Source organism: Leucoraja erinacea, chromosome 38, assembly GCF_028641065.1.
Source record: "Leucoraja erinacea ecotype New England chromosome 38, Leri_hhj_1, whole genome shotgun sequence".
In the NCBI taxonomy this organism is placed as follows: domain Eukaryota; kingdom Metazoa; phylum Chordata; class Chondrichthyes; order Rajiformes; family Rajidae; genus Leucoraja; species Leucoraja erinaceus.
This window is the reverse complement of record NC_073414.1, coordinates 11,153,515-11,180,512: the sequence shown is the minus strand read 5'-3', so window position 1 is coordinate 11,180,512 and position 26,998 is coordinate 11,153,515. Positions and strand designations below refer to the sequence as shown.

Here is a 26,998-nt window from a genome sequence, read left to right as displayed (position 1 = left end):
TATGACAATAAAACACTTTTGACTCTTGACTTGTTGCTTTGGCATCATTTGGTAATATGTCTGCATATTTGTTCATCTATCTCCTGTTTGCTATTGAAGAAACCACGGGCGCTGTCTGTGCGGAGTTTGCACGTTCTCCCCGTGACCGGTGTGGGTTTTCTCCAGGATCCCCGGTTTCCTCCCACGCTCCAAAGACGTGCAGGTTTCTAGGTTAATTGACTTGGAACAATTGTGAAAAAAATGTGTTCCCAGTGTGCGTAGAATAGTGTCAATGTACGGGGATCGCTGGTCGGCGCGGACTCGGTGGGCCGAAGGGCCTGTTTCCGCGCTGTATCTCTAAACTAAACTAAACTAGCTGCAGGAGTCGGCCATTCGGCCCTTCGAGCCACCAAAGCCATTCAATATGATCACAGCTAATCATCCAAAATCAGTAACCCGCTCCTGCTTACTCCCCATATCCCTTGATCCTGTTGAGCTATATCAAACTCTTTCTAAAAAACATCGAGTGAATTGGCCTCCACTGCCTTCTTTGACAGAGAATTCCAGATTCTCAACTCTCTGGGTGAAAAAGCTTCTCCTCATCTCAGTCCTAAATGACCTACCCCTAATTCTTAAATTGTGACCTCCTGGTTCTGGATTCCCCTAACATCAGGTTCTGGATTCCCCTAACATCAGGTTCTGGATTCCCCTAACATCAGGAACATTTTTTGTGCATCTAGCCAGTCCAATTCCTAAAGATGTTTTTTTTGCCCTATCCATTGTTTATTTAATTGTAAAGCCTTATCTGAAAAGTCAGTCTGTTCTATGAGAAAGAATCCTATTTGCTACAAACAATCTAATCTGGTGATTTCATTGCAGAACAGCTATGTTTAATTACTGTCATTAACATCCACCTCCAGTTTAAATTCCATTTGGAATATTTAGGAGGACCAAGAAACCAAGAACTAAAAAAAAACTAAAAAAAAACGTTGAAATAAATGGTTGTGAACCACTTTAGCTGAAGTAATTCATGCCTCTAAAATGTTTTGACTGTAAATACAGAAAATATAGTGCCAATCAAATTAGGAAGTATTGTGCTCGCAACAAAGACTCCAGCTTGATTGATTTTTTGCAGAATAGTTGTTTCATTCAACTGATAATAACTAAAATTACTTTTGAAAGTAGACAAAAATGCTGGAGAAACTCAGCGGGTGAGGCACTATCTATGGAGTGAAGGAATAGGTGATGTTTCGGGTCGAGGCCCTTCTTCAGACTCATGTGGGGGGGGCGGGAATAAGAAGAATAGAAGATGCGGAGACAGTGGACTGTGGGAGAGCTGGGAAGGGGAGGGGAAGGAGGGAGAAAGCAAGGAGTGCCTAAAATTGGAGGTCAATGTTCATACCGCTGGGGTGCAAACTGCCCAAGCGCAATATGAGGTGCTGCTCCTCCAATTTGCAGTGGTCCTCACTCTGGCCATGGAGGAGGCCCAAGACAGAAAGGTCAGACTCGGAATGGGAGGGGGAGTTGAAGTGCTGAGCCAACGGGAGATCAGGTTGGTTAATGCGAACTGAGAGGAGGTGTTGGGCGAAGCGATCGCCAAGCCTGCAATGTAGAACGGTTGACACCAAGAGCTGACCAGTGAGTTACGGAGGGAGTGGTCTCTGCGGAATGCTGAAAGGGGAGAAGATGGGAAGAGAGAGGAATGAGATTGACATGGGAAATGAATGGGAGGCAGAAGACGGGGAGGTAGAGAGAGGACATACTCATGCCCTCTCTCACTGACACTCCCTATTCCTCTCCTTCGGTCTTTGCTGGTCTCCTGCTCTCTCTACTTGTTCTCGAAACCTCCCTTGGCGTTTCCCTCTCTAATCGCCATGTGTCTCTCTCCCTCTGCCTTTGCCCTCTTCTCCATCTGCATTTTGAGGGAAAAAATGCTGTTTTTCTATCTCCCTGTTGCCCTCTCTCCCTATCTTCAACCTTTCCCTCTATCTCCCCTCACTTTAATTAACTGCCAGTGTAGTATGATGTACTCTTATACCTTGTTGTCAAACTGTTGTGTTTTGCACTGTTTGGAATTTGATGTTTGGATTAATTTTCCATAACTGAGTCCAACTGTTGCAGAAATGGTGTTGCAGCCACCTCTCTGTGACGTGGAATTAAGATTAAATCATATTTTCAGACATAACTCTTTTGGTCAGTAGCCAGTCTGAGCTATATCATCTGCAAGGTTGTCTAACCTTGTGTGCTCAGTGGGCTGAACAGATAAAACATTTTACAATCTCTTTTTCAGTCACCTATCTACACTAACTTAAGTTTTGCTGACATTATTCTGAAAATTGCTATTAATAGAGGTTGTAAATCAAAAAGCATACTGTAAAGTCCAACCAATTTATTTGGAAAGGCAGAGCACTTCTTTGAACCATGACCCTGCTTCACAGGAGTCTAGTAGCATTCTAGTCCCTTCAGTTTCAGCATGATATAAAAAACAAACCAGTCTGGTTGTGTGACAGACCTCTATACAGTCAAATTGCAGTTGCATCAGAAGGCAGATTTACTGTTATATTCTAATTAATGTAGATCAATAATTGAACAGCAAACAACTTTTATTGTGTAAAAGGAAATAGGAACCAAGTTAATTTCTCCTGAGTTTGACTATATTTGGTTGTACATTCAAGCAAATACTGTATTGTGTCATCTTTGAAGCAGTCACGTCATTTAATTTCTCTATAGCTCTGGAAATGTAACCAACATTATTTTAAGATGTTTTGGAACTAAATGGCTGAAGAGTTGGCAATGAAAACTACACAGGAAAGGCTACAGAATGAGCTATTAGTCTAACTTATGAACTGCATCAATATTGCCAATTTTGTATTTGTGTTGTTATGTGTTCCAGTTTTCAGTGTAGCAATGTTTCATTAAAAAAAAATAGGATTAAAATGAACACTGTTTTACACTTAGAGTTGTACAGTCAAGAGGGACTAACTTGTGTAAAAATGCATTCCTATCCTTCCAGCGAAATTTAAATTAAAATCGCAACCAACACTGGTTGGTAAATGCCACAATAATCACCCCTCTGAAACAACTAGAAAGAAACCTGATGCTAATTTTGAAAGTTTTACCAACAAAGCATTGACTGTATCCATTCCACATAAATGAGTGGTATAAACATGATGCACAATAGCTCTTCCAAACCACCCTCTTAAATACAGGATAAATCAGTCCGAGCAAAGTAACACGTCAAACTGCATAGTCTTAGAAAACAAATAAGCAGGAGTTTGAGACAACATAAATACCAAATTAAATAAATAGTCGATTAAAGATATCTCTGCAACGATCAATTAAAATTATTTCAACAAAATAAATTAGGACAGCAATATAATATTTAAGCTTCGACCGTGCACTACAAAATTAATTCAAGAGTACACTGGTCTTTACCTGGATGAACCCTGACACCAGGTTTTCATATCTGCATAGCAACACCTTGTAACCAGATGATCAGGGCAGCATCAGAAAACTGTTCATATGGGAGCATTTAAGCATGGAGTTAAAAAGATTGGCAAATATTGGTTTTGTGAACGTGCTGTTTACTTGTCTTTTGATGAACATAGACAGATTCTGGGAGCCCCATAATGAACAGCATTGCGACGGTTTGCAAACAGAATGTGGCTGCTTGAATTCAGTGGCTATTTCAGTTATTAGGATTGAAAGTAGAATGCAGTGACAATGGTGCTAACACCATCGAATAGTGCAGCAAGGTGACATCTCATTACCTGCATAATGGGAAAGGTATAAAGGGTTTGTATTACATGGCATTTCAGGATTAGGCTAAGGCACTTTATTTTAACCAACCTTTTCTCCTATTTGTAAAATAGATACATAAAATATCAAGACTTTTCAATGTACACTCAAGTATAAATCTATATCAAGACTCATTAATTGATTAGTGTGTGCAAAAGCAGCATGGCCAATTTACATATCTGGTTCAGTTATTTTTTTAAAAACTGTGTACATAATAAAATCCAGTTTAATTTGTTCTTTTTACAAGCATTTGTCAGACAGCAAAAAGGTGACTTTTATTCCAGAACTAGTTAGAAGTGAGAGGTTGTTAGAAGTGCAGTATATAAGCATCAACATTATCCCAGTTGATCTTCATATTGCTTCCGGAAGCAGTCTCCAGCTGGGAAGAAATCCCAGCATCGTTCCTGGTACATCTTCCACACGTATGATTCCTGCATGAAATCAGGATAACATTTGGTGAGCCTACATTTTTATTTCCACTGGTTGAGCTAGTCAGTCAAGGCAGCAGCCCACCCAGAAGTCATTCTTGCACTCAGCATTTTACTGGTAATATCAAACTGATATTTTTACAAAGTTATTGCTTTTTTTTTGGTAAAATTGTATTGATCTGGAAGATGATTCAAAGGAAGGCTGCAAGTCAGTGGAAGTAAGAGACATGGAGCTCATTCAAATATAGAACCATGAATAGTACATGGCAGGGAACAATGTCACCGCTGAACAGGTTAAACTAATCGTTTTTTTAAGAAGGAACTGCAGATGCTGGAAAATCGAAGGTAGACAAAAATGGTGGAGAAACTCAGCGGGTGCAGCAGCATCTATGGAGCGAGGGAAATAGGCAACGTTTTGGGCCAAAACCCTTCTTCAGACCGTTTTGGCCTGAAACGTTGCCAATTTCCCTCGCTCCATAGATGTTGCTGCACCCGCTGAGTTTCTCCAGCATTTTTGTCTATCTTAGGTTAAACTAATCTCTGCCTGTATGTCATCCATATCCCTCCATCCCGTGAATATCTATCTATGTATCTATCTAAAAACCTCCTAGACACCACTATTGTATCTGCTTCCACCACCACGTTCTAGGCACCACTATTCTGTGTAACAAAAACCTGCCCCCCATATATCTTTTAATCTTTTGGCCTCTGATCTTAGGCAACCTACTGGTAAACCTCTTCTGCTCCCTCTCCAAAGCCTCCACATTTTTCCAGTAGTGGGATGACTAGAATTGCACTCAATACTCCAAATGTGGTCTAACCAAAGTCTTATAAGGATGCAACGTGACTTCCTGACTCTTCAATTCAGTGCACTGTCCATATGTCTACTTCTACCTACTTCTGTTGTCACTTTCACGGAGCCATGGAGCTGGACACCAAGATCCTTCTGCACATCAATGCTGTTGAGGGTTTGAGGGGAGAAGGCAGGAACGAGGTACTGATTGGGGATGATCAGCCATGATCACATTGAATGGCGGTGCTGGCTTGAAGGGCCGAATGGCCTACTCCTGCACCTATTGTCTATTGCCATCACCCATATCCCCTGCCCCTACATTGGAGCTCCCAAAGTGTAACACCTGACACTTGTTCAGATTAAATTCAATCTGCCATTTCTTTACCCATTTTGTAATTTATTTATATATATCACCCACTGTACCCTTTGACAGGCTTCCTCACTGTTCCCAACTGCATCAATTTTGGTGTCATCTGCAAACTTACTAACCAACACAACTACATTTAAATCAAGTTGTTTTAACAACAGAAGTTGCAGCACAGATCCTTGTGGATTACCACTGGTCACAACATTTGTACATGCAACAAGGTACATGCAACAGGACAGAAGTCTTGTGCATTGATAGAGAAACTGTAGAGAGAGAAATGCAGTAAATTATTTTCCTGTGTTGTCAAATATTAGTTGCTGGGTACTCTAAACATTGCATTCTCATGTGAAGACACACACACACACACACCATTTCCATCTCCCCCTTCCACCCTCACGTAACTGTCCAAATGTTGGAAAATAGCATATTTGAGTGTGCAGAGAGATCTCAGAGTTCTACCAGCTTCTGGTATTGCTGGTAATCCTGTGATGTTTCAACTGGTATGGTTGCTAATGTCATCAATCTCCAGTCAAATGGCTCGAGGTCAACAATGCTGTTGGTCCGTCAGTGATGCTTTTCCAAACACATAAAAATTTTGTCCATCCGCCATACGTACAACTTGAGTAAACCACAAAGTGCTGGACCTCAGTGGATCAGAATCTATGGAGGGAATGGACAGACAATGTCTTGTGTCGGGACACTTCTTCAAACTGTCATTTGAAGAGGGGTCCTGACCTGAAATGTCCTCTGTCTATTCCCTCCACTAATGGCACCTGATCTGCTGAGTTTCTCCAGCACTTTATGTTTTGCTCAAGATTCCAGCATCTGCACTGTCAAGTGACCCCATATTTGAAACTTGGATGAGCAGTTTTTCTGGACCAGTGGATGTTATTCCTATTGATACTCCAACACAGGTTTAACTATAGCACTCTAGATATTACATAGTAATGACCTCAGTTTCATTTGAACGTGAAATGGTGCCCCAGTGAGTTTAATGGGAGCACAGAAACTGGGGCTACAGTGGCTTGCAGGAATCTGCACCCTGAACCAGATAGTTAACCAAACAGTTGTATTGTGAATTATATGGTTATATGCGTAAATTTGGTGCATGTGCAGATGTGGTGAAGATGTCGCTATTTAGAGTATACTGCACACCACTCCTACACTGCGCACCTGTGGTTGAACTATGGAAAGACAAGTATGCAGAGACTAAAGGTGGCATATAACGATGCCATGAGAACACTGCTAAATAAACCTAGATGGTGTAGTGCCAGTAATATGTTTGTGGCTGCAGGAGTCACTACTTTAGAAGCTATCCTAAGAAATTACATGTATAAATTCATTTGCAGGATAAATGACTCTAAAAATGTAATTATTGTGGCCTTGTCAAACATAAGGGTTAGCACTACACGCTACGAATCCCAGCTGTGGAGATACTGGTTTGTTGTCTCGTTGTAGGACATTGATCATTCTTTTAATCTGGATTTTTAACATGTATTGTGTTTTAAAAAATATATATAATTTATGATGCTTTTATGTGATATACTAAGATTTTATATGTACTTTATGATATTTTTTAATATGCAATGCATTTTTTTTTAAATGTAATGTTGCCCCTTGTCTGGACCTCGAGTCCGTAATAAAGTTTATTTATTATTATTATATGAGTTATACTGTGGAACACTCTACCCAGGGCTATGAGAGACACCCACTCAGTTGACATTTTAAACGGCAGTTAAAGACTTATCTTTTTAATCAAGCTTTTAACTGACTTTACTTCCTTTGCACTTTTACACTCACAATTTTATATTTTATATTTTTATACAAATCTGTGCTTTTTATGCTATTAACTGCCTATGCTCTTAGTGTTTAAAATTGTATGTTTGTTTAAACCTGTGTCTATGTGGAAAGCAGCTTGGGTTGCATTCAATTGTATGAAAAGTGCTATCCACATAAAGTTATTATTATTATAATTCTGTAAAAAAGACTGCTGCATTTCAGCTCAGTTTGAGTGTGAAACATCCAGCTACCATGCTATTTTGTAAATTGATTGAGCATGACATCTAATGTGATATTGACTCCTATGTTAGGAATCTTTTCATTTACTTTTCCTTACAGTTAGACATAGCTTTAAACTGCAGTCTCACACAGGAAGGATATTACTTACATAAGATTCTACTGTGTATTTGAGGCTTGAGGTCTGAATCGACCTCTGATGGTGATCTTGATTGTTTGATTGAAAGATAGCATAGAAAAGGCTCTACGGCTCACTGAGTCCATCAATTACCTGTTCACACTAGTTCTGTGTTATCCCACTTTTGCTTCACACTAGGGGCAAGTTACAGAGGCCAATTAACCTGCAGACCCACACGTCTTTGGGATGTGGGAGGAAACCCACGCAGTCACAGGGAGGACGTACAAACTCCACAGAGTCAACACCCAAAGTCAAGATCAACCTCTGGTGTCTGATGCTGTGAAGCAGTAGCTCTCTCAGCTGTGCCAATATGCTCCCCCTGGGCCTTCTTAGTTTATGAGACTGGTTATGTAAATTTAGGGAGAGCATGGCATTCATTTTCCTTGGTTCCACTCTGCTTCATCTCATTCCTGACAATACACGTAAAGCACATTCTTGTCTGTCTTCACAATACTCTTTCCATCTCCCCAAGTATTATGAATTTTCCAGCTCCCTATATCATCTCTGCAGCTTGACCAAATCAAATCACAAGCTCCTTTCCCATTTCTACCTGCCCTAGCCCTTACGCTCCTGTGCCCCACTGTAACGCAGCAGCTCTAGTATTAATACTTCATGCAGTGAAGGTCTGAAAGACAACATACCTGACCCGTGTGTTCAGTTTCATCTTTGTTAATTAGATACATCAGGAAGAACCTGAAATAGAAGTGTTGTGAAGAGATGAATCACGATGTAAGCTATGGCTGATGCAGTGGAGCCATGCAGCAGGGAAACAGGCCTTTTAGTCTGATTCATCCATGCCATTCAAGATATCTAACTGAACTAATCTAATTTGCTTACATTTGGCCCTTATATCTTTCTAATGCATATACCTGTCCAAATTTATTTTACATTTTGTAACTGTTGCCACCTCAACAGCTTCTTCTGGTATCTCTTTCCATATACCAACCACCCTTTGTGTGAAAACACTGCTCTTCAGGAACACTACTCTTTTAAACCTTTCCCCTAACAACTATACCCTTTAGTTTTCAACTCCCCTTCACTGGGATGAAGACTGTAACTGTGCCCCTCATAATTTGATACACCTCCATAAGGTCACTCCTCAAGTCCTACTTTCTAGGGAAACAAGTCCCAGCCTAATTACCGTCTCCTTATAACTCAAACCTTCCTCACCCACAAACATACTGGTGAATCTTTTCTGCACCATTTCAGGCTAATGATAACCTTCCTATTGCTGGGCAATTAAATCTGCACCTAAAGGGGCTGTCCCACTGCGGCGACCTAATTGGCGAGTTTAGGAGAGTTTGGGAGAGTTTGAAAAAGTGTCATGTTGAAGAACTCCATTGACTATGTTGAAGACTAGCTTCGACTAGCTTCGGGAAAATTGGACACCGAATGGTGGAGAGTGAAGACAAACTCCTTCGATCTCCTTTGACTATGATGAATATCTACGACTACCTTTGACTACCTTCGACCACCTTCGACTATCCTTGATTACCTATGAATAACATGCTGACCTACTTCGACTAAACCTACGAGTAAAAAAAATATCGATTTGTTTTCCATGGCGACCTTTTTTTACTTGCGGGCATTTTTCAGCCGTATCAGAAAAATACGCCACGACCTAGCTGAGGCCTCGAGTACACGGGGACTACTCTCGAGCATGAAGGACAGTTACAAAGACCTCCTAGGACCTCGTGTCGACCATGCTGCGAGTATGAGTCAAGGGTAAACTCTTCTAAACTCGCCAATTAGGTCGCCGCAGTGGGACAGCCCCTTAATACTCCAAATGTGGTCTCACCAATGTCTTGTACACTTGTAACATGACCCCCAACTCAATCCCCTGACAGATGGTGGGAAACTTGCTAAATGTCTTCTTTACCATTTGTCCTAAATGCTAAATGTCCCCTTTTATGGAACAATGTACTTACACCCCTCGGTCTCTCAGTACTACAACGTTCCCTAGCACACCCCCCCCATCAATCTTTATTGTCACCTCTTCAAAAAAATCTGTTACATTTGTGACATATGATTTCCCACGCACCAAGCCATGCCAACTACCTTCATCAATTTTTGAACAATTTTAATGCTCTACATATTTAGCCGTTTTTCACCAATTGATTGCTCACATGTAATTTGCCAAGTTGTGTTCCTCCAAAGTGTGCGTTTCAAACCCGTGCGGTGTCGTGTCAAAGTAGTCGCTACCAATCCCACAAATGAAGCATTTGGTCTGTTAAACAAAAAGAGAGGTCATTATGGACAAGTTCAAAATAGCAATGCCATGCAGATCAGACGATTACAACTGTGTGTGTGTGTGCATGTGCATGCACGCATGGGCTGGGGAGATTGGCTCATGCTGTTAATCTTGCAGAAGAGAGACATGGTTTTCAAGCCAAAGGAGATAGATCTGCTCTTTAAAGGGCCTGTCCCACTTTCACGACCTAATTCATGACCTCTGCCGTGCTTGCCCTCGACTCGTACTCGCAGCATGATCGTCACGAGGTCGTAGGTAGGATTGATGCTAGTAGTAGGTACTCGTGGCATCAAGTAGGTCAGGGCATTTTTTCAACATGATGAAAAATGTCCACGAGTAAAAAAGGTCGTGAATTAGGTCCTGAAAGTGTTACAGGCTCTTTAGGCTTCTTGCTGCTCCTGCAGGATCTGCTGATGTGCACCATGTCACTGGAGCGGTTCACAAACAGCACCTTTTTACAGCTTCACAACTGCTAATTTCTCATGGGTTGCATCCCAGTGTTCAATGAGTATCAAATTACTCCCGCATGGTATGAACCACACTTTTAGCTCGATCAGTATGAGAATACATTAAAGTACAAAGACTTCTTGTGGTCTCCGTTTGTGTCTCTCGAGCAGCTATCAGCCCAACAGGATTGTTAGCCTTGTTAGTGTTAGTAAGCATTTTAGCTGGCTTTACTATTATAGGGGGAAAGGTAAGTCTTTACTCCTAGTTTCAGCTGCTGGCATTTTTGTACTTTTAAATAACCATATACAATTATACGGAAACAGGGAAAGGTAATCTCCCCTAAAACCTGTCAGACCATTACATCCTAGTTTCAGAAGCTCATTCCACACCTACCACTCTCTGAGTTTTTGTAACAGTTTAAAATCCCCTTTTTGAAACTTCCTCAGTGGGAAAAGCACGTCAACTCTGTAGCATTCCTCAGCAGCATGTCACAGACTGTCACCAAGTTCTTTAAAAACAATGTAGGACTTGGCTTCCTGCTTCCACATAACCTCCTGAGACAGAAAGAAGATGCATTGTCATGTTCTGCATTTGGTCGGAAGAGATGGGGTGTGCAGGCTGGGACTTTATATCTTGGAGTGCAGGAGGTTGAGAGGTAATTTTATAGAGGTGTATACAATCATGAGGGGAATAGACAAGGTGAATGCATGGAGTTTTCTTCCCAGGGTTGAGGAATCATGAACCAGAGGAGTGGAGCAAGATTTAATAGGTATCTGCAGCAATTTGGCATGTGTTACATGTAATTATTGCACCAGGAATGGGACATTATTTTGCCTTCAAGAGGCTATTTTGTTCACAAAATGAAGTTATATATTTTGAAGAAAACCAAATCTATGTTAGCTGGTATTAGGAACTGTAGTTTATGAACCCTTTACATAGGGTGGTGGGTATATGGAATTAGTTCCCAGAGGAGATAGTTGAGGTAGGTACTATGGCAACAGTTAAAATATATTTGGACAAGTACATGGATAGAAAAGGTTTAGAATGATTTGGGCCAAACATGGGCTAGTGGGACTTGAGTTGATGGGGCGGAATGGACAAGTTGGGCTGAAGGACATGTTTCCATGCTGTATGACCTGATGATTTTATAACAGAAAGCCTCTGAAACAGATAGGAACATAAAACCCCACTAAAGAATTCACAATAATGAATTGTGAAATGAAAATGAAATTAAGGGCGTAGCGGTAGAGCTTACAACAGCAGAGTCCCGGGTTCGATGCTGACTACGGGTGCTTGTATGTATAGAGTTTGTATGCTCTCCCCGCGACCTGCGTGGGTTTTCCCCGAGATCTTAGGTTTCCTCCCACACTCCAAAGACGTACAGGTTTGTAGGTAAATTGTCTTGGTATAAATGTAAATTGTCCCTAGTGTGTGTAGGATAGTGTTAGGGTGTGGGGATCGTGGTCGGTGTGGACTTGGTATGCACGCTGTATCTCTAAAGTAACAAAGTCTGTGCAACATGTTTTGGATACATGTCATATCTGCAAAGTGCCCAAAAAGTCATGCCTATTTGGTAGCCTATTGAGTAACACTGTTGCACCAAAACAATTTGGTTACTGTCACTGACTTTCTGCTGCTATAGATCTTTAAGGTTTGCAGCAGGACTTCTTGTCCGAAATTAATGCAAGATAGATGAGGCGACCAACAGCAGAAAAAAGTTAGATTTTTATCCAGTACTTGATTTTTTTAAACTTTTAGCTCATTACCATTTTGGTGCCTTTTTTTTGTTTGCTTTCTTCTCAAATTAATGAACAATGATATCATACAGGTTTTTCTCAATTTATCAAATCATTATAAACATTTGTGCTGTGGGTCAGCTGTCTGAGATGAAAATGGTACTATTTCGATGTAACTGATTTCCTTCGTCGAATCCGCCATTGGTTGTGTAATAAATTGGAGGTCATTCCAGTTGTAAAGTTTTATTTAGACATAAAAAGCTGGAGTACCTCTGTTGGTCAGGCAGTATCTCAGGAGAAAAGGAATAGGTGATGTTTCGGGTCTAGACTGAAACGTCTCCTATTCCTTTTCTCAAGAGATGCTGCCTGACCTGCTAAATTTCTCCAGCTTTTTGTGCAGTTCTTTCCCACACGTAAAGTTTTATTTAATGCACCAGAAAATGGAGTTTTAGGATTAAACATGCTCCTTCCTTTTCTTTATTTGAAACATGCCGATGCCTGTAAAATACATTTTATCTGTTGAGCATCAACGAAATGGCTTCCTTATAATATTCATACCTCCATATCCTCTTTCACCTGCTCCTGCTGGTCTCTCAGTTCACCAAAAGCATCAATAATCAAACCTTAAGAGTGAAAACAATATGTTATTATTATCGCTTGACTCATGCACAGATCTATTGAGTATTCACAGACACATACCTAATCATATTTCATCTCAAGCAGATCAAGAGAAGAACAAAAGTATTAACTGATTTTTCTTAACAGCATGTGTTTTATTAAATCTTGCATTCATTCTATAATAACCATGTAAACATTTGTGTGTAAATTAGATTGGGAAGGAGACTGGTGTTCATAATCACCTCTCTCCACATTATAATTAGGTACTTTTCCATAAAGAGGGAAAGTAAACCAAATGGAGAATGCTAAGGTGTCAGCTGATCGACAGTGGACTGTTTTTACCCTATGTGTAGTATTGGTTTGGATGATGAATGGCATCAAACCATCTTGAATTGTGTGAGTATTTTTCTGAGATATTTAACGGATGTGTAGTCTGTGCTCAAACATTGTCTCGCTGAATAGACGTTTGCCTGCTAGATTTTAATTATTCTATTGCACTATATATGAAGAAGAGCAGACTTTCACCGATCATCTAGTAAAAACTGGAGCAGTAAAGCTAACTGTTAAGGTATCATTGTCCGGGCAGATGGGGCTCATCAGCCAGGGAAGGCAGTCCATCTAGGAGAGGGAGAACTCTGATTTTAAACTTCCACTGCCTTGTGGCCATATCCAGTCATGGAAAAGGCTCCAGGAGTAAACCTCAAGAAAATCCGGAGTCGGAGTCGGAGACCCTAAGGTCTACAACCTCGCTCAGGCAGCTCCTGCGATGGCGCTGGTGCCAAACTGTAACGGCCCTGCTGTTCCTTTGGATCGATCAGCGACGTGGAGAGAGAGGGGGGACGTGCTGCATGGGCACCAGCCTGTCCTCCATATGACATCGATCGCCCAGGCTTGCATCCGACCAGGATGCATCACCCATGGTCAGTCATGACTGAGAAGGGCCTACTACTACTAGTTGGGGCAGAACAGTTTATTCTCTGTTAGACAGCAGTACTCCCATTTCAAGACACTGCCTAATGCACTTTGATGTTTTGTCAATGTGATTACATATCAGATTAAAAAAAAGGTGTAATGTCTTCATTTTTATTATTAGGGAGATGCTGATAAAACTCTAAAATCTGTTCAACCTAACTGAAGAAAATACCAGTGATGAAACAAGGAGATGCAGGGTCAATATTAATAGGAAGATTTAGTTCTGAAAGTAAGCAACTCTTTGTCATGAAAAGCGTTCAACACAGCATTGATTCCCTGGCACAATTAAGAAGCAGGTGGGTTTGTGTGTTTGTATTTAGACAGTATGTGGTGCCGCTCCGGAGTACTCAATGTATTTTCCTGGAGAGTCGAATTGTGATGGACAAAATAAGGATGGCATGATGGTGTAATGGTTTCTCCCACTCTTGAAGGTTTGCTTGCTAATTGATATGTTAATTGCCACTGGAGACTGTCTATCGTGCAAGTGAGCAGAGGTAACATGGAGGGTGCACATGAGAGGAATTACTAGGAAATAAATGGGGGAATGGGATTGATCTAGAAGCCAGTATAGATTTGATGGACTGAATGGCCACCTTCTATGATGTTAGACATATGAATATGAAGAACGGCCCTTTGCATGACCATGTGAGCTTGGTTAAAATCCATACTGACTATTACTTTAAAATGTTGGTGGACCCCGCTGGAGTAAAGGATAACTTTACCAGCTACACACAGTATGTTGGGAATATACATTGCAAAATTTAAACAAAAGACAGGAAAGAAGAAAATAATTGCATTAAATATGAATTGTGGCATCATATGTCTGAAATATGGCATCATATAGTGAATTGACTTTGGTAAAGGAACAAACCAAAAGCACTGGGGGTAACAAGAATCGATTGAAAGTACATCTGAAATGCTGATATTGGAATTCAAATATCCTTATCTTGAAGCTCGTGGGCTACCACCACATCACTGTTCATTTGACATGTGGTTGCATTTCCTTGCTTTTTTAATGAAGATATCCTTAGAGATCTGGACTTTGATGGGATATGTGAATAGTTCAGCATGAAATTGCTCATATTTCGCAACGTTAAATGCAGGTATGTTTTGTGCATCCTACGCAAATTCAGGTCCAAAATAACAGTCAATTTCTGCCCGGGGTCTTAGATTCTGCACCAGGTTAGAGCTGGCAAAAGACCCACAAGTCCATTATCCAGATCCATCTGCGCACATAAGATTGGTCTTCCAGATTTGCTCCTGATGCGGGGAAGAGCAATGAATGGGGACATCTCCTGTCAATAAATTCAGACTGAGATTTAATTAGTAAGTCTGGTGTCATACCTTGAATGATGGCTAGAAGGATAACAATGACAAAAAAGAAGAAGGTGATGTCAAAGACAACACGGTAGAGCTCATATTCGTCTCCAGCTGGGTCTTCAATCTCATCACCAATACCACCTCCAGCTCGCACACCCACGTACATGTGGAACAGGTAACACTGCCAAGTGGAAAGATAGTCATAGGTTAGTGAAGGAACGGAGCCTCATAAATACAATTAATTTCACTAAGGTGCAAGTTTGACAACTGAAATATTAACATTTTGCTTGTTGCACAAATTTGTAGGAATAACTTTGTATAGTTATAACAGAAAATTCTTTACTAATCACATTTGTTAATCTGCACAGCACTTGTAATAATGCCTCCTCATTTATACTTCCATTGAATAGTTAGAAAATGCACATAAATGATTGTGTGTGTCGGAACAGTGGTGCAGCAGTAGAGTTGCTGCCTTACAGCACCAGAGACCCGAGTGTGATCCTGACTATGGGTGCTGCCTGTACGGAGTTTGCACATTCTCCCTGTAACTCCATGAGTTTTTTCTGGGTGCCCGGGCTTTCTCCCATATTACAAATACATGCAGGTTTGTAGGTTAATTGGTTTCTGTAATTACCCTTGATGTGTAGGATGAGAAACTGGGATAACATAGAACCACTGTATGGGTCGGCATGGATTCGGTGGGCTGAAGGGCCTGTTTCCACAGTGTATCTCAAAACTAAACTAAATGATGGTCAATAATGGTCAAGATATCTGTCTATATTAGAAAAAAATTAGAGAGATTGGATTCAAATATTTAGTGATCATTTAATTCTAGATCTGCATCAGACCGAATAATCTATTGACTTTTGCATGTCTTAAATTGTACTCTCACCCAACCACTTCTGTGGGGAGAAATTCATTTTCTTGCTGCTCAGTTTTGAGAAGTTAGAATTTAATACTAAGAAGTGTCAGGTGTTGCATTTTTGGGATGTCTAACAAGGGCAGGACCTACACAATAAATGGTAGGCCTCTGGGGAGTGTTGTAGAGCAGAGGGATCAGGGAGTGCCAGCGCATGGTTCCTTGAGGGTCAAGTCACAGGTAGATCAGGTGGTCAAAAAAGCTTTTTGCACATTGGCCGTCATCAGTCTTGAGTATAGAAGTTGGGAGGTCATGGTGCAGTTGTATAAGACATTAGTGAGACCGTTTAGAATATTGTGTTCAGTTCCGGCCACCATGTTATAGAAAATATATTGTCAAGCTTGAAAAGCTTCAGAGAAGATTTACGAGGATGTTGCCAGGACTAGAGGGTGTGAGCTATAGGGAGAGTTTGAGTAGGCTGGGTCTCTATTCTTTGGAGCACAGGAGGATGGGGGGTGATTTACAGAGGTGTAAAAAATCTTGAGAGTAATAGATTGGGTAGATGCACAGAGTCTCTTGCCTGGAGTATGGGAATCAAACTTCCGAGAACGGATGTCAGAGCGATTTTTCTGCAGCAGCTTAGCAGCCTGAGAAAGATCGACTCCGACAGGCAGGAGAAAACGGCATTTTAATCCCGCCCCCCCCCCAAGGGCGCCAAAGTCGCGCACACGGCCAGTGGCAGAACTGCAGGTAAGTATTGTAACATACCTACGAGAAAATGTTTCAAATGTGGAACTCTGTACACCACACCTGCTACATCTGGAAGATTAATCATCTAACTAAGGTGATTGAAATATGATACGATAGAACTTTACATCACAGGAAAGAAATTGGTCTGCCATCAGTTATACATCACAACAAATAGAAGGAATTTCTAACATTCCATGGAATATTAACACTGATATTTGTTGGTTTAAAGGTTTGTTTCTATGCTTTAAAGTTCTGTATCATTTTAAATATATATTTTTTAACGAAATCTTTATTATTTTTAAATGACATGAGAGAAAACTTACTGTCATCATATCATCGCACTTCATATCTGGCTCATCTTCATCCTCACTCTTGTTATAAAATTTGCGGAAGAAGTTAAAAGCCACAACTGTGTAGAGATACACAACGACAGCCAGCAGTCCCACAGTCATCATCAGCTGCAGAAAACAGAGAGCATTGTGATTAAACAACTGGAGAAATGAATGCAAAGGGATTCTGTAGCTTGTTTTCAAAGACAAAGTGAAGAGTTTTACTCCTGTTAACCTAACAGACGGGAAGTAAGATGTTATAAAATGGTGCAAGTCTTACCTGTTTGCCATTGTGAGTTACAGAAGACAGAATGGTACGAAGTGTCTTGACACCCATAGCAATATCCAGCAGATGTGCCGCAAAGAAGAAGTTGTTGTAATGGCCAAGGATAGACATGACCAAATACCAGCAAAGATACAGGAAGGACTGATGAAAACAAACAGAAATAATTAAAATTGCTCCAATTCATGCTGAAGAGCTCCTAATACATATAAGTGGATATTTAACATGCATGAAATGTAGAGTTTCTTTTCAATATCATGGCCCTTGTGGCTAAGGGGATCAGGGGGTATGGAGAGAAGGCAGGTACGGGATACTGAGTTGGATGATCAGCCATGATCATATTGAATGGCGGTGCAGGCTCGAAGGGCCGAATGGCCTACTCCTGCACCTAATTTCTATATTTCTATGTTTCTATAATTACCTAAAAAATGAATAAGCCCAAAACTTCCCTTTGATTTACTTCATGTAACATTGCACTTGGTAATGTTTTACAATGTGAACACCATTGGCCCAAATGTAATTGCTTTGCTTTTCATCCAATGATATAGAAAATATTTTGTCCATAACATTTTCTGGGGTGTTGTATTGAGTGCTTACTTACATTGTCAGTGAATATCACACCAAACTTCCAAATCTGGTACTTGATATCTAAGGATGTGATCCTACAATCATGAGGAAGACAAAAATAGGAAGTGTTAGATTAGATATGCAAAATCTGCTTATTAATTGGTGAACGATAAATGCAGGTTAATATTTTCAAGAAATATACAAAATAGGCTTCAAAGTAGGAGACAAAGTGCAATGATGGAGGGTTGCTTTTCAGATTGGAGGCTAGTAACACGTGGTGTACAACAGGGATTAATACTGAGGACACCGTGTCTGTGATTTATATTAACGATTTTAATGGGGATGTAGGTGGCATAGTTAGTAAGTTTGCAAAGGACAGACACCATAGTGGCGTTTGGCAGCATTTAGATAGAAACATGGATAAGCAGAGAATGGTGGGATATGGACCACAGTTGTCAGTGGAGATTAACTGGGCACAATGTTTGATATTATGGCCGAAGTGCCATCAAGTACTTATTCACACCCATTGAATGCAATTCCTATTTTATTAACCCCCCAAAATGAAACAGCATAAAACGTAAGCAGCCGAATCTTACAATGGGATCGGAATAGACAATAGGTGCAGGAGTAGGCCATTCGGCCCTTTGAGCCAGCACCACCATTCAATGTGAACATGGTTGATCATCCCCAATCAGTACCCCGTTCCTGCCTTCTCCCTATATCCCCGGACTCCGCTATCTTTAAGAGCTCTATCCAACTCTCTCTTGAGAGCATCCAGAGAACTGGCCTCCACCGCCTTCTGAGGCAGAGAATTCCACAGACTCACAACTCTCTGTTGTGAACATTTTTTTCCTCATCTCTGTTTTAAATGGCTTACCCTTATTCTTAAACTGTGGCCCCTGGTTCTGGACTCCCATTAATATTGGGAACATGTTTCCTGCCTCTAGCGTGTCCAAACCTTGAATAATCTTATTTGTTTCAATAAGATCCCTTCTCATCCTTCTAAACTCCAGAGTATACAAGCCCAGCCGCTCCATTCTTGTCGGCTTGTACACGCTAGAATGTAGAAGATTGAGGGGGGGATCTTATAGAAACTTACAAAATTCTTAAGGGGTTGGACAGGTTAGATGCAGGAAGATTATTCCCAATGTTGGGGACGTCCAGAACTGGGGGTCACAGTTTAAGGATAAGAGGGAAGTCTTTTAGGACCGAGATGAGAAAATCATTTTTTACACAGAGAGTGGTGAATCTGTGGAATTCTCTGCCACAGAAGGTAGTTGAGGCCAGTTCATTGGCTATATTTAAGAGGGAGTTAGATGTGGCCCTTGTGGCTAAAGGGATCAGGGGGTATGGAGAGAAGGCAGGGATGGGATACTGAGTTGGATGATCAGCCATGATCATATTGAATGGTGGTGCAGGCTCGAAGGGCCGAATGGCCTACTCCTGCACCTATTTTCTATGTTTCTATTCTCTCAGCATATGACAGTCCCGCCATCCCGGGAATTAACCTTGTGAACCTACTCTGCACTCCCTCAATAGCAAGAATGTCATTCCTCAAATTTGGAGACCAAAACTTTGTGTCATCTGCAATTTGTTAATGTTATTTTTAATCCCTTCATCTAGATCATTAATGCATATTGTCAATGCGGTCACAGCACTGAGCCTTGGGGTACCCCACTAGTCACTGCCTGCCATTCTGAAAGGGACCCATTAATCCCTACTCCTTGTTTCCTGTCTGCCAACCAATTTTCTATCCATGTCAGTACCCTATCCCCAATGCCATGTGCTCTAATTTTTCCCACTAATCTCCTATGTGGGACCTTATCAAGTGCTTTCTGAAAGTCCAGGTACACTACATCCATTGGCTCTCCGTTGTCCATTTTCCTAGTTACAGCCTCAAAAAATTCCAGAAGATTAGTCAAGCATGATTTCTCCTTCGTAAATCCACAATGACTCAGACTGATCCTGTTACTGCGATCCAAATGTGCCGCTATTTCATCTTTTATAATTGACTACAGCATCTTCCCCACCACCGATGTCAGGCTAACTGGTCTATAATTCCGTTTTCTCTGTCCCGCCTTTCTTAAAAAGTGGGATAACATTAGCTACCCTTCAATTCACAGGAACCGATCCTGAATCTATAGAACATTGGAAAATTATCACCAATGTGTTCATGATTTCCTGAGCCGCCTCCATAAGTACCCAGGAATGAGCAAGTGTATTGCGTAACATCCGGACCTCTGCAGCATACGACAATAACACATGGTGTTGCACTCAGAAACCAACTATTTGATTTGGATTATTATACTATTTTGGATTTCATTGGCTCCCGTTTACAAAAACAGAACTAAAATTATAACATTATCACAGAATACATCAGATCAAATGGATCATGATTTTTAGTGATCATTGGAAAACCAAGGCAGACACAAACCATGAGAGAACAGAGCTATCAGTCGCGGGTTTCTTTTCCTGAGGCACAGTGACATCCAAGGCACTCATATCCATGCCCAGCAGCTCTGCGATGCGCTCCCTGCCATAGATATCACCATACTTATCTAACACCTGGGAATATAAGAACACAATATTAAATTGCGTGTTTTCAATGAGTATTCTTAAACTTCTTTTCTATAATCTGATTTGGCATTTAAATTTCAATAAGTTGATATAGATTTCTTGTTCTAAACTAGACATGCCAAAGAATGGCAAAATCTCGAAGGTTAAGATCAAATGTTCATTAAAAAATTGAATTTGCCACAAAAAATCCATAGCGAGAAGTCCAATGTCTGAAAAAGTCTGACATTTTTATGATTCGCTTTAAAATACCCCATAGATATTTGTAGGAAGGAACTGCAGATGCTGGTTTCAACCGAAGATAGACGTAAAAAGCTGGAGTAACTCAGCGAGACATGCAGCATCTCTGGAGAGAAGGAAAGGGTGACGTTTTGGGTCGAGACCCTTCTTCAGACAAACATATTTACCTTTCTTTTGACAAATTTGTCCCAGTAGTTATTTGGGAATGACCTAGAAATTGATAAAAGAGAATATTGTCAATATTCAAGTAATGTTGATGCTTTCAGAACACCAATACTTACAAGTGAGTGGTATGTAAGTATTGTTACACTGATCACTGTGAGGTGGAAAGTGAGGGTACTACGTTGTGCTGTAGTGGAACAGTCAGCAGTAACTTTTCTCCCATACCAGTCCACTGTCCATCAATTTGCCATGAGTGATTTTATAGAACCGTGTAACTGAGATATTCAGCCATGTAAATACCTTTTCATACAACTCTTATAATCAGCTTGTAGCCACATTTTGCATGAATAGTAGTTCACATATTTTAGTTTTTATAGTTTTTGGACATGCAGCAAAATTACATATTACTTACGGTGTATTAAGAACAAGCCGATCCCATTGTCCTTTAATGTCATCGTCTGCAGGCTGCTCTGTGATATATGAACCATCAAATTCCAATTTCCTGGCAAGTTCCTTCTCCCGTTTAAAGATGACCAAAGGAACCTAAAGATGTTTCAGAAAATAAAAAATAATTCTGTCAACGTAAAGGAGTCACCATATTCATTGTTATTTCTGAGGAATTGCGGAGCAACTTTAGCACAGAAATCCAAAGACCGCTGTTCAATATCCACTCTCTGCTGTTAACTTCATGGAAATGCCACCTGACTATCTCTGTCACCACTGATCCCGTGTTGTAAATGCTGTAAATGCCAGAATAACCATTAAAGTTACATTTTGTCTATTTATTCTAATAAGACTTTTAAATGTGGTCACAGGTATTGTTGCCATCAAGCTGCATGAAAATTAACAATTGCAAGTGGAAAGTGTAATTTCATTGGGTTTTAATTGCTTTTGAGGATTTAAATTAGTTCCAGGTCCAAATAGACTACTCCTGTACCTATAGTCCATCGTTTTTCTCCAGAGATACTGCCTGACTCATTGAGTTATTTCTGCATTTTGTGTCTATCTTTCCCACCATTTGAAAGGTGAAAAACCAATACCAGGAGGATGTTAAAACTCACAGGACCACAAAAGTGTAACTATGAGGTTGTTGAAAATGAATAAACAATAGACAATACACAATGGACAATAGGTGCAGGAGGAGGCCATTTGGCCCTTCGAGCCAGCACCGCCATTCAATGGCTGATCATCCCCAATCAGTACCCCGTTCCTGCCTTCTCCCCATATCCCCTGACTCCGCTATCTTTAAGAGCCCTATCTTTAAGAGCCTCTCTCTGGAAAGTATCCAGAGAACCGGCCTCCACCGCCCTCCGTAGAATTCCACACTCACAACTCTCTGTGTGAAAAAGTGTTCCCTCATCTCCGTTCTAAATGGCTTACCCCTTATTCTTAAACTGTGGCCCCTGGTTCTGGTTCAATGGTTTTCTTTATATGCTATTCCAGCATGATTCTGACATTACTGCTGAGTGGATTGTGGCTTCATGGATCTGTACTGCCTCAAAGGGCAGCTAAAGACCAGAATTGAATGCTTTCATGCTACAGCTGCCGTAAGTTCCTATACTGTACATTGTAAGGCATTTCTAGACAAATGGTGAATCAAGAGACTACAGAACCTGGCGCAAAAAATTAACTGCTGGAAGAACTTAGCAGGTCAATTAGCATCTGCGGAACCAAAGAGTAGAGAGATGAAATACACAAATAGCTAATTCTCCATCAGGAGCATATAGATGGCAGGCACAAACTCTTCCCTCCTTTAGGAGTAGAGATGCCCAGCTGACCACTTCCCCTGAATCCATACACTCCAACCATGAGCAGAATGCACCAAGAACTGTTGAGGACATTAGTGACAGATACAAGCAATTTGAGGTTCGAAGGCTAAAACAGGAGTACCAGCAGACTCCGGCATCAATCACTCTCATCCATGAGTTTACTAGGTATGAGGAACTCATTATTCACCTTCCACTTCAGCTCCTCAGGAAGTTTCACAGCCAGCCACTTGCCCAGGGCAGCGTTCTGAAGCTAGCACATCTATACCATCAAGGACATTCAGTATAGGAAGGAACTGCAGATGCTGGTTTAAACCGAAGATACACACAAAATGCTGGAGTAACTCACCGGGATGGGCAGCATCTCTGGAGAGAAGGAATGGGTGACATTTCTGGTCGAGACCCTTCTTCAGGCTTCAGACTAAAGAAAGGTCTCGACCACAATTTTTCCAGGCAAATGACATAATCTTCAGTAAATGTATTATTTGGTCTTATTTTGTGATAAATGATTCTCATGGTACTATCATCATTCACATGCCATCTCATTTAGGGCAAGTAAGAAGTGAGGGGCATAGTGGTGCAGGGTGATCATTAATTGATGCACTCGGTGGGCCAAAGGGCCTGTTTCCACCTTGTATATCTAAAGCCTAAAGAATTCAGAATGATGTGGGGCTGCCGACTTCTACCTACCTGCAATGCATCACTTTGAAGAGTTACTAACACAATGTTTATCAAAAATTTATTTGCTGGTGAAATTTTTTTATTCTTGCTGTACAATAAGTGATGTGTTCCTATTAAAACGAGCTAGAGGATGGCACAGTGGCTCAGCGGGAGAGATGCTGCCTTACGATTAGGAAAAGGGGAGATGCAGCGAGACCTGGGTGTCATGGTACACCAGTCATTGAAAGTAGGAATGCAGGTGCAGCAGGCAGTGAAGAAAGCGAATGGTATGTTAGCTTTCATAGCAAAAGGATTTGTGTATAGGAGGGAGGTTCTACTGCAGTTGCACAGGGTCTTGGTGAGATCACACCTGGAGTATTGCGTACAGTTTTGGTCTCCAAATCTGAGGAAGGACATTATTGCCATAGAGGGAGTGCAGAGAAGGTTCATCAGACTGATTCCTGGGATGTCAGGACTGTCTTATGAAGAAAGACTGGATAGACTTGGTTTATGCTCTCTAGAATTTAGGAGATTGAGAGGGGATCTTATAGAAACTTACAAAATTCTTAAGGGGTTGGACAGGCTAGATGCAGGGAGATTGTTCCCGATGTCGGGGAAGTCCAGGACAAGGGGTCACATCTTAAGGATATGGGGGAAATCCTTTAAAACCGAGATGAGAAAAACTTTTTTCACACAGAGAGTGGTGAATCTCTGGAACTCTCTGCCACAGAGGGTAGTTGAGGCCAGTTCATTGGCTATATTTAAGAGGGAGTTAGATGCGGCCCTTGTGGTTAAGGGGATCAAAGGGTATGGAGAGAAGGCAGGTACAGGATACCGAGTTGGATGATCAGCCATGATCATATTGCATGGCGGTGCAGGCTCGAAGGGCCGAATGGCCTACTCCCGTACCTGATTTCTATGTTTCTATGTTTACAGCACCAGAGACCACGGTCCGATCCTGACTATGGGTGCTGTCTGTACAGAGTTTGTATGTTCTTCCTGTGACTGGAGTGTGTTATTTCTGAGATCAGTTTCCTCCCACACTCCAAAGACGTACATGTTTGTTGGTTAATTTGCTTGGTATAAATGTAAAATTGTCCTTTGTGTGTGTAGGATAGTTTTAGCATGCGGTGATCACTGGTTGGTGCGGATTCGGTTATGCCGGAGGGCCTGTTTTAGTGCTGTATCTCTAAACTAAACACAGCAGAGAACCACATGATTGTGAAATAATTCGAATGAAGTCATGGTTATCATCTTATTCTGCTTATAACTGCATATAACGACCATCAAATCAAAGCCGATTACGGGTTAACAATCTTCTCCTATGATTAGTTGGATCTTTCAATATTTATAATTGTAATATTTGAGGAGAACTGTTGCAAAGATGCAGAGAAATACGAGTGAGGTGACTGGGGTAGCATTTACTTCATGCTGCCCATAATCCAGTAACGTCCCGTTAGTATGGACGATTGAAAGTAATGGGAAAAAATGGCGCGAGATTGTGCAATAGTGTTTGTGCAATAGTGTTTGTGTGTGTGCAATAGTGTGTGTGTGCAATAGTGTGTGTGCAATAGTGTTTGTGCAATAGTGTTTGTGCAATAGTGTTTGTGCAATAGTGTTTGTGCAATAGTGGTTGTGCAATAGTGTTTGTGCAATAGTGTTTGTGCAATAGTGTTTGTGCAATAGTGTTTGTGCAATAGTGATTGTGCAATAGTGTTTGTGCAATAGTGGTTGTGCAGTGGTTGTGCAATATTGATTGTTGTGCAATAGTGTTTGTGCAATAGTGTTTGTGCAATAGTGTTTGTGCAATAGTGTTTGTGCAATAGTGTTTGTGCAATAGTGTTTGTGCAATAGTGTTTGTGCAATAGTGTTTGTGCAATAGTGTTTGTGCAATAGTGTTTGTGCAATAGTGTGTGTGCAATAGTGTTTGTGCAATAGTGATTGAAAGTGTGACGCTATCAGTGGCATCTATTCTTATGTGGTGCCTCTACCGATGAAACCTCATCAGTTGTGTCCCATTGTCTAATTGGCGAACTGCTTCATCTGAATATCACGGCCTTCTATAATGGATTTCTCATTGCGGGTTGAGTGAACTTCATCAGATGTATCAGATTGATACCTATCGCTATCCACTGCACTCCATTCTGATTAAGACTTTGTTACATGCATTACTCTTTGCAGGATCAGCTGCAATGTTGACTGGTCACCAATGATGGTGAGAGCAATCCAAACATGCAAAAAGTCAGCCAACATTTAGACTTCCACAGTGGAGGTGGAATCTCATATAATAGGGTGGTAAAGAAAGCTTTTGGTATGCTAGCCTTTATAAATCAGAGCATTGAGTATAGAAGCTGGGATGTAATGTTAAAATTGTACAAGGCATTGGTGAGACCAAATCTGGAGTATGGTGTACAATTTTGGTCGCCCAATCATAGGAAGGATGTCAACAAAATAGAGAGAGTACAGAGGAGATTTACTAGAATGTTTCCTGGGTTTCATAGAAACATAGAAATTAGGTGCAGGAGTAGGCCATTCAGCCCTTCGAGCCTGCACCGCCATTCAATATGATCATGGCTGATCATCCAACTCAGTACCCCGTACCTGCCTTCTCTCCATACCCCCTGATCCCCTTAGCCACAAGGGCCACATCTAACTCCCTCTTAAATATAGCCAATGAACTGGCCTCAACTACCCTCTGTGGCAGAGAGTTCCAGAGATTCACCACTCTCTGTGTGAAAAACGTTCTTCTCATCTCGGTTTTAAAGGATTTCCCCCTTATCCTTAAGCTGTGACCCCTTGTCCTGGACTTCCCTAACATCGGGAAAAATCTTCCTGCATCTAGCCTGTCCAACCCCTTAAGAATTTTGTAAGTTTCTATAAGATCCCCTCTCAATCTCCTAAATTCTAGAGAGTATAAACCAAGTCTATCCAGTCTTTCTTCATAAGACAGTCCTGACATCCCAGGAATCAGTCTGGTGAACCGTCTCTGCACGCCCTCTATGGCAATAATGTCCTTCCTCAGATTTGGAGACCAAAACCGTACGCAATACTCCAGGTGTGGTCTCACCAAGACCCTGTACAACTGCAGTAGAACCTCCCTGCTCCTATACTCAAATCCTTTTGCAATGAAAGCTAACATACCATTCGCTTTCTTTACTGCCTGCTGCACCTGCATGCCTACCTTCAAGAGTCAAGAGAGTCAAGAGTCAAGAGTCAATTTAATTGTCATTTGGACCCCTGGAGGTCCAAACGAAATGCCGTTTCTGCAGCCATACATTACACACAAATAGACCCCAGACACAACATAATTACATTTAACATAAACATCCATCACATAGCTGTGATGGAAGGCCAAATAAACTTCTCTCTCCACTGCACTCTACCCCCCCCCCCCCCGATGTCAGAGTCAAAGTCATAGCCCCCGGCTGGCGATGGCGATTGTCCCGCGGCCATTAAAGCCACGCCGGGTGGTGCGAGGTCGCACACCGGGTCTTGATGTTGGAGCCCCCGGTGTGCGCTCGCAGAGTCCGCGGCCATTCCAGCCGCGCGGGGCAGTGGTGTCAGGCCCCGCTCCAGGAGCTCTTCGACCCCGCAACTCGGGCGGGAGAAGTCGCCGCCGCAGAAGCCCCGAAAAGCGGTCTCTCTCTAGGGACCCGCGGGCTCCCGGCGCCGTCGTCCACAGACCTGCAGAGAGCCTCCGACTCTCCGGTAGCAGCAGCAGCAGCAGCAGCGGCAGCAGCAGCAACAGCATCAGCAGCAGCATCAGCAGCAGCAGCGCTCCTCCACCGCTCCAGACTCGGCCAGCTCCTCGACGGCAACGGTGAGTCGACACCTGAATCCCCGGTCTCTTCCCGTTGGAGGCCGCTCCTCGTTGCGGCCTCAACGACGACTGAGACCCGACGAGA

General features: G+C 41.6%; 1 protein-coding gene across 5 annotated transcripts in view; it reads right to left on the bottom strand.

Annotated features, from left to right (window-relative positions):
- Positions 1-1,467: 1,467 nt before the first annotated feature.
- The window catches only part of LOC129714278 (ryanodine receptor 1-like), a 525,269-nt gene continuing 499,738 nt past the window's right edge, over positions 1,468-26,998 (bottom strand). For all 5 annotated transcript variants that reach the window (XM_055663830.1, XM_055663832.1, XM_055663834.1 and 2 more), the window contains 11 exons: positions 21,080-21,210; positions 20,673-20,715; positions 20,126-20,256; positions 17,726-17,786; positions 17,122-17,268; positions 16,836-16,970; positions 14,928-15,084; positions 12,552-12,616; positions 9,686-9,786; positions 8,201-8,252; positions 1,468-4,208 (listed from right to left, as the gene is read on the bottom strand). In XM_055663830.1, the coding sequence (XP_055519805.1) occupies positions 4,113-4,208; positions 8,201-8,252; positions 9,686-9,786; positions 12,552-12,616; positions 14,928-15,084; positions 16,836-16,970; positions 17,122-17,268; positions 17,726-17,786; positions 20,126-20,256; positions 20,673-20,715; positions 21,080-21,210 (1,119 nt within the window). In that variant the 3' untranslated portion in view covers positions 1,468-4,112. The remainder of the gene's footprint in view (positions 4,209-8,200; positions 8,253-9,685; positions 9,787-12,551; positions 12,617-14,927; positions 15,085-16,835; positions 16,971-17,121; positions 17,269-17,725; positions 17,787-20,125; positions 20,257-20,672; positions 20,716-21,079; positions 21,211-26,998) is intronic.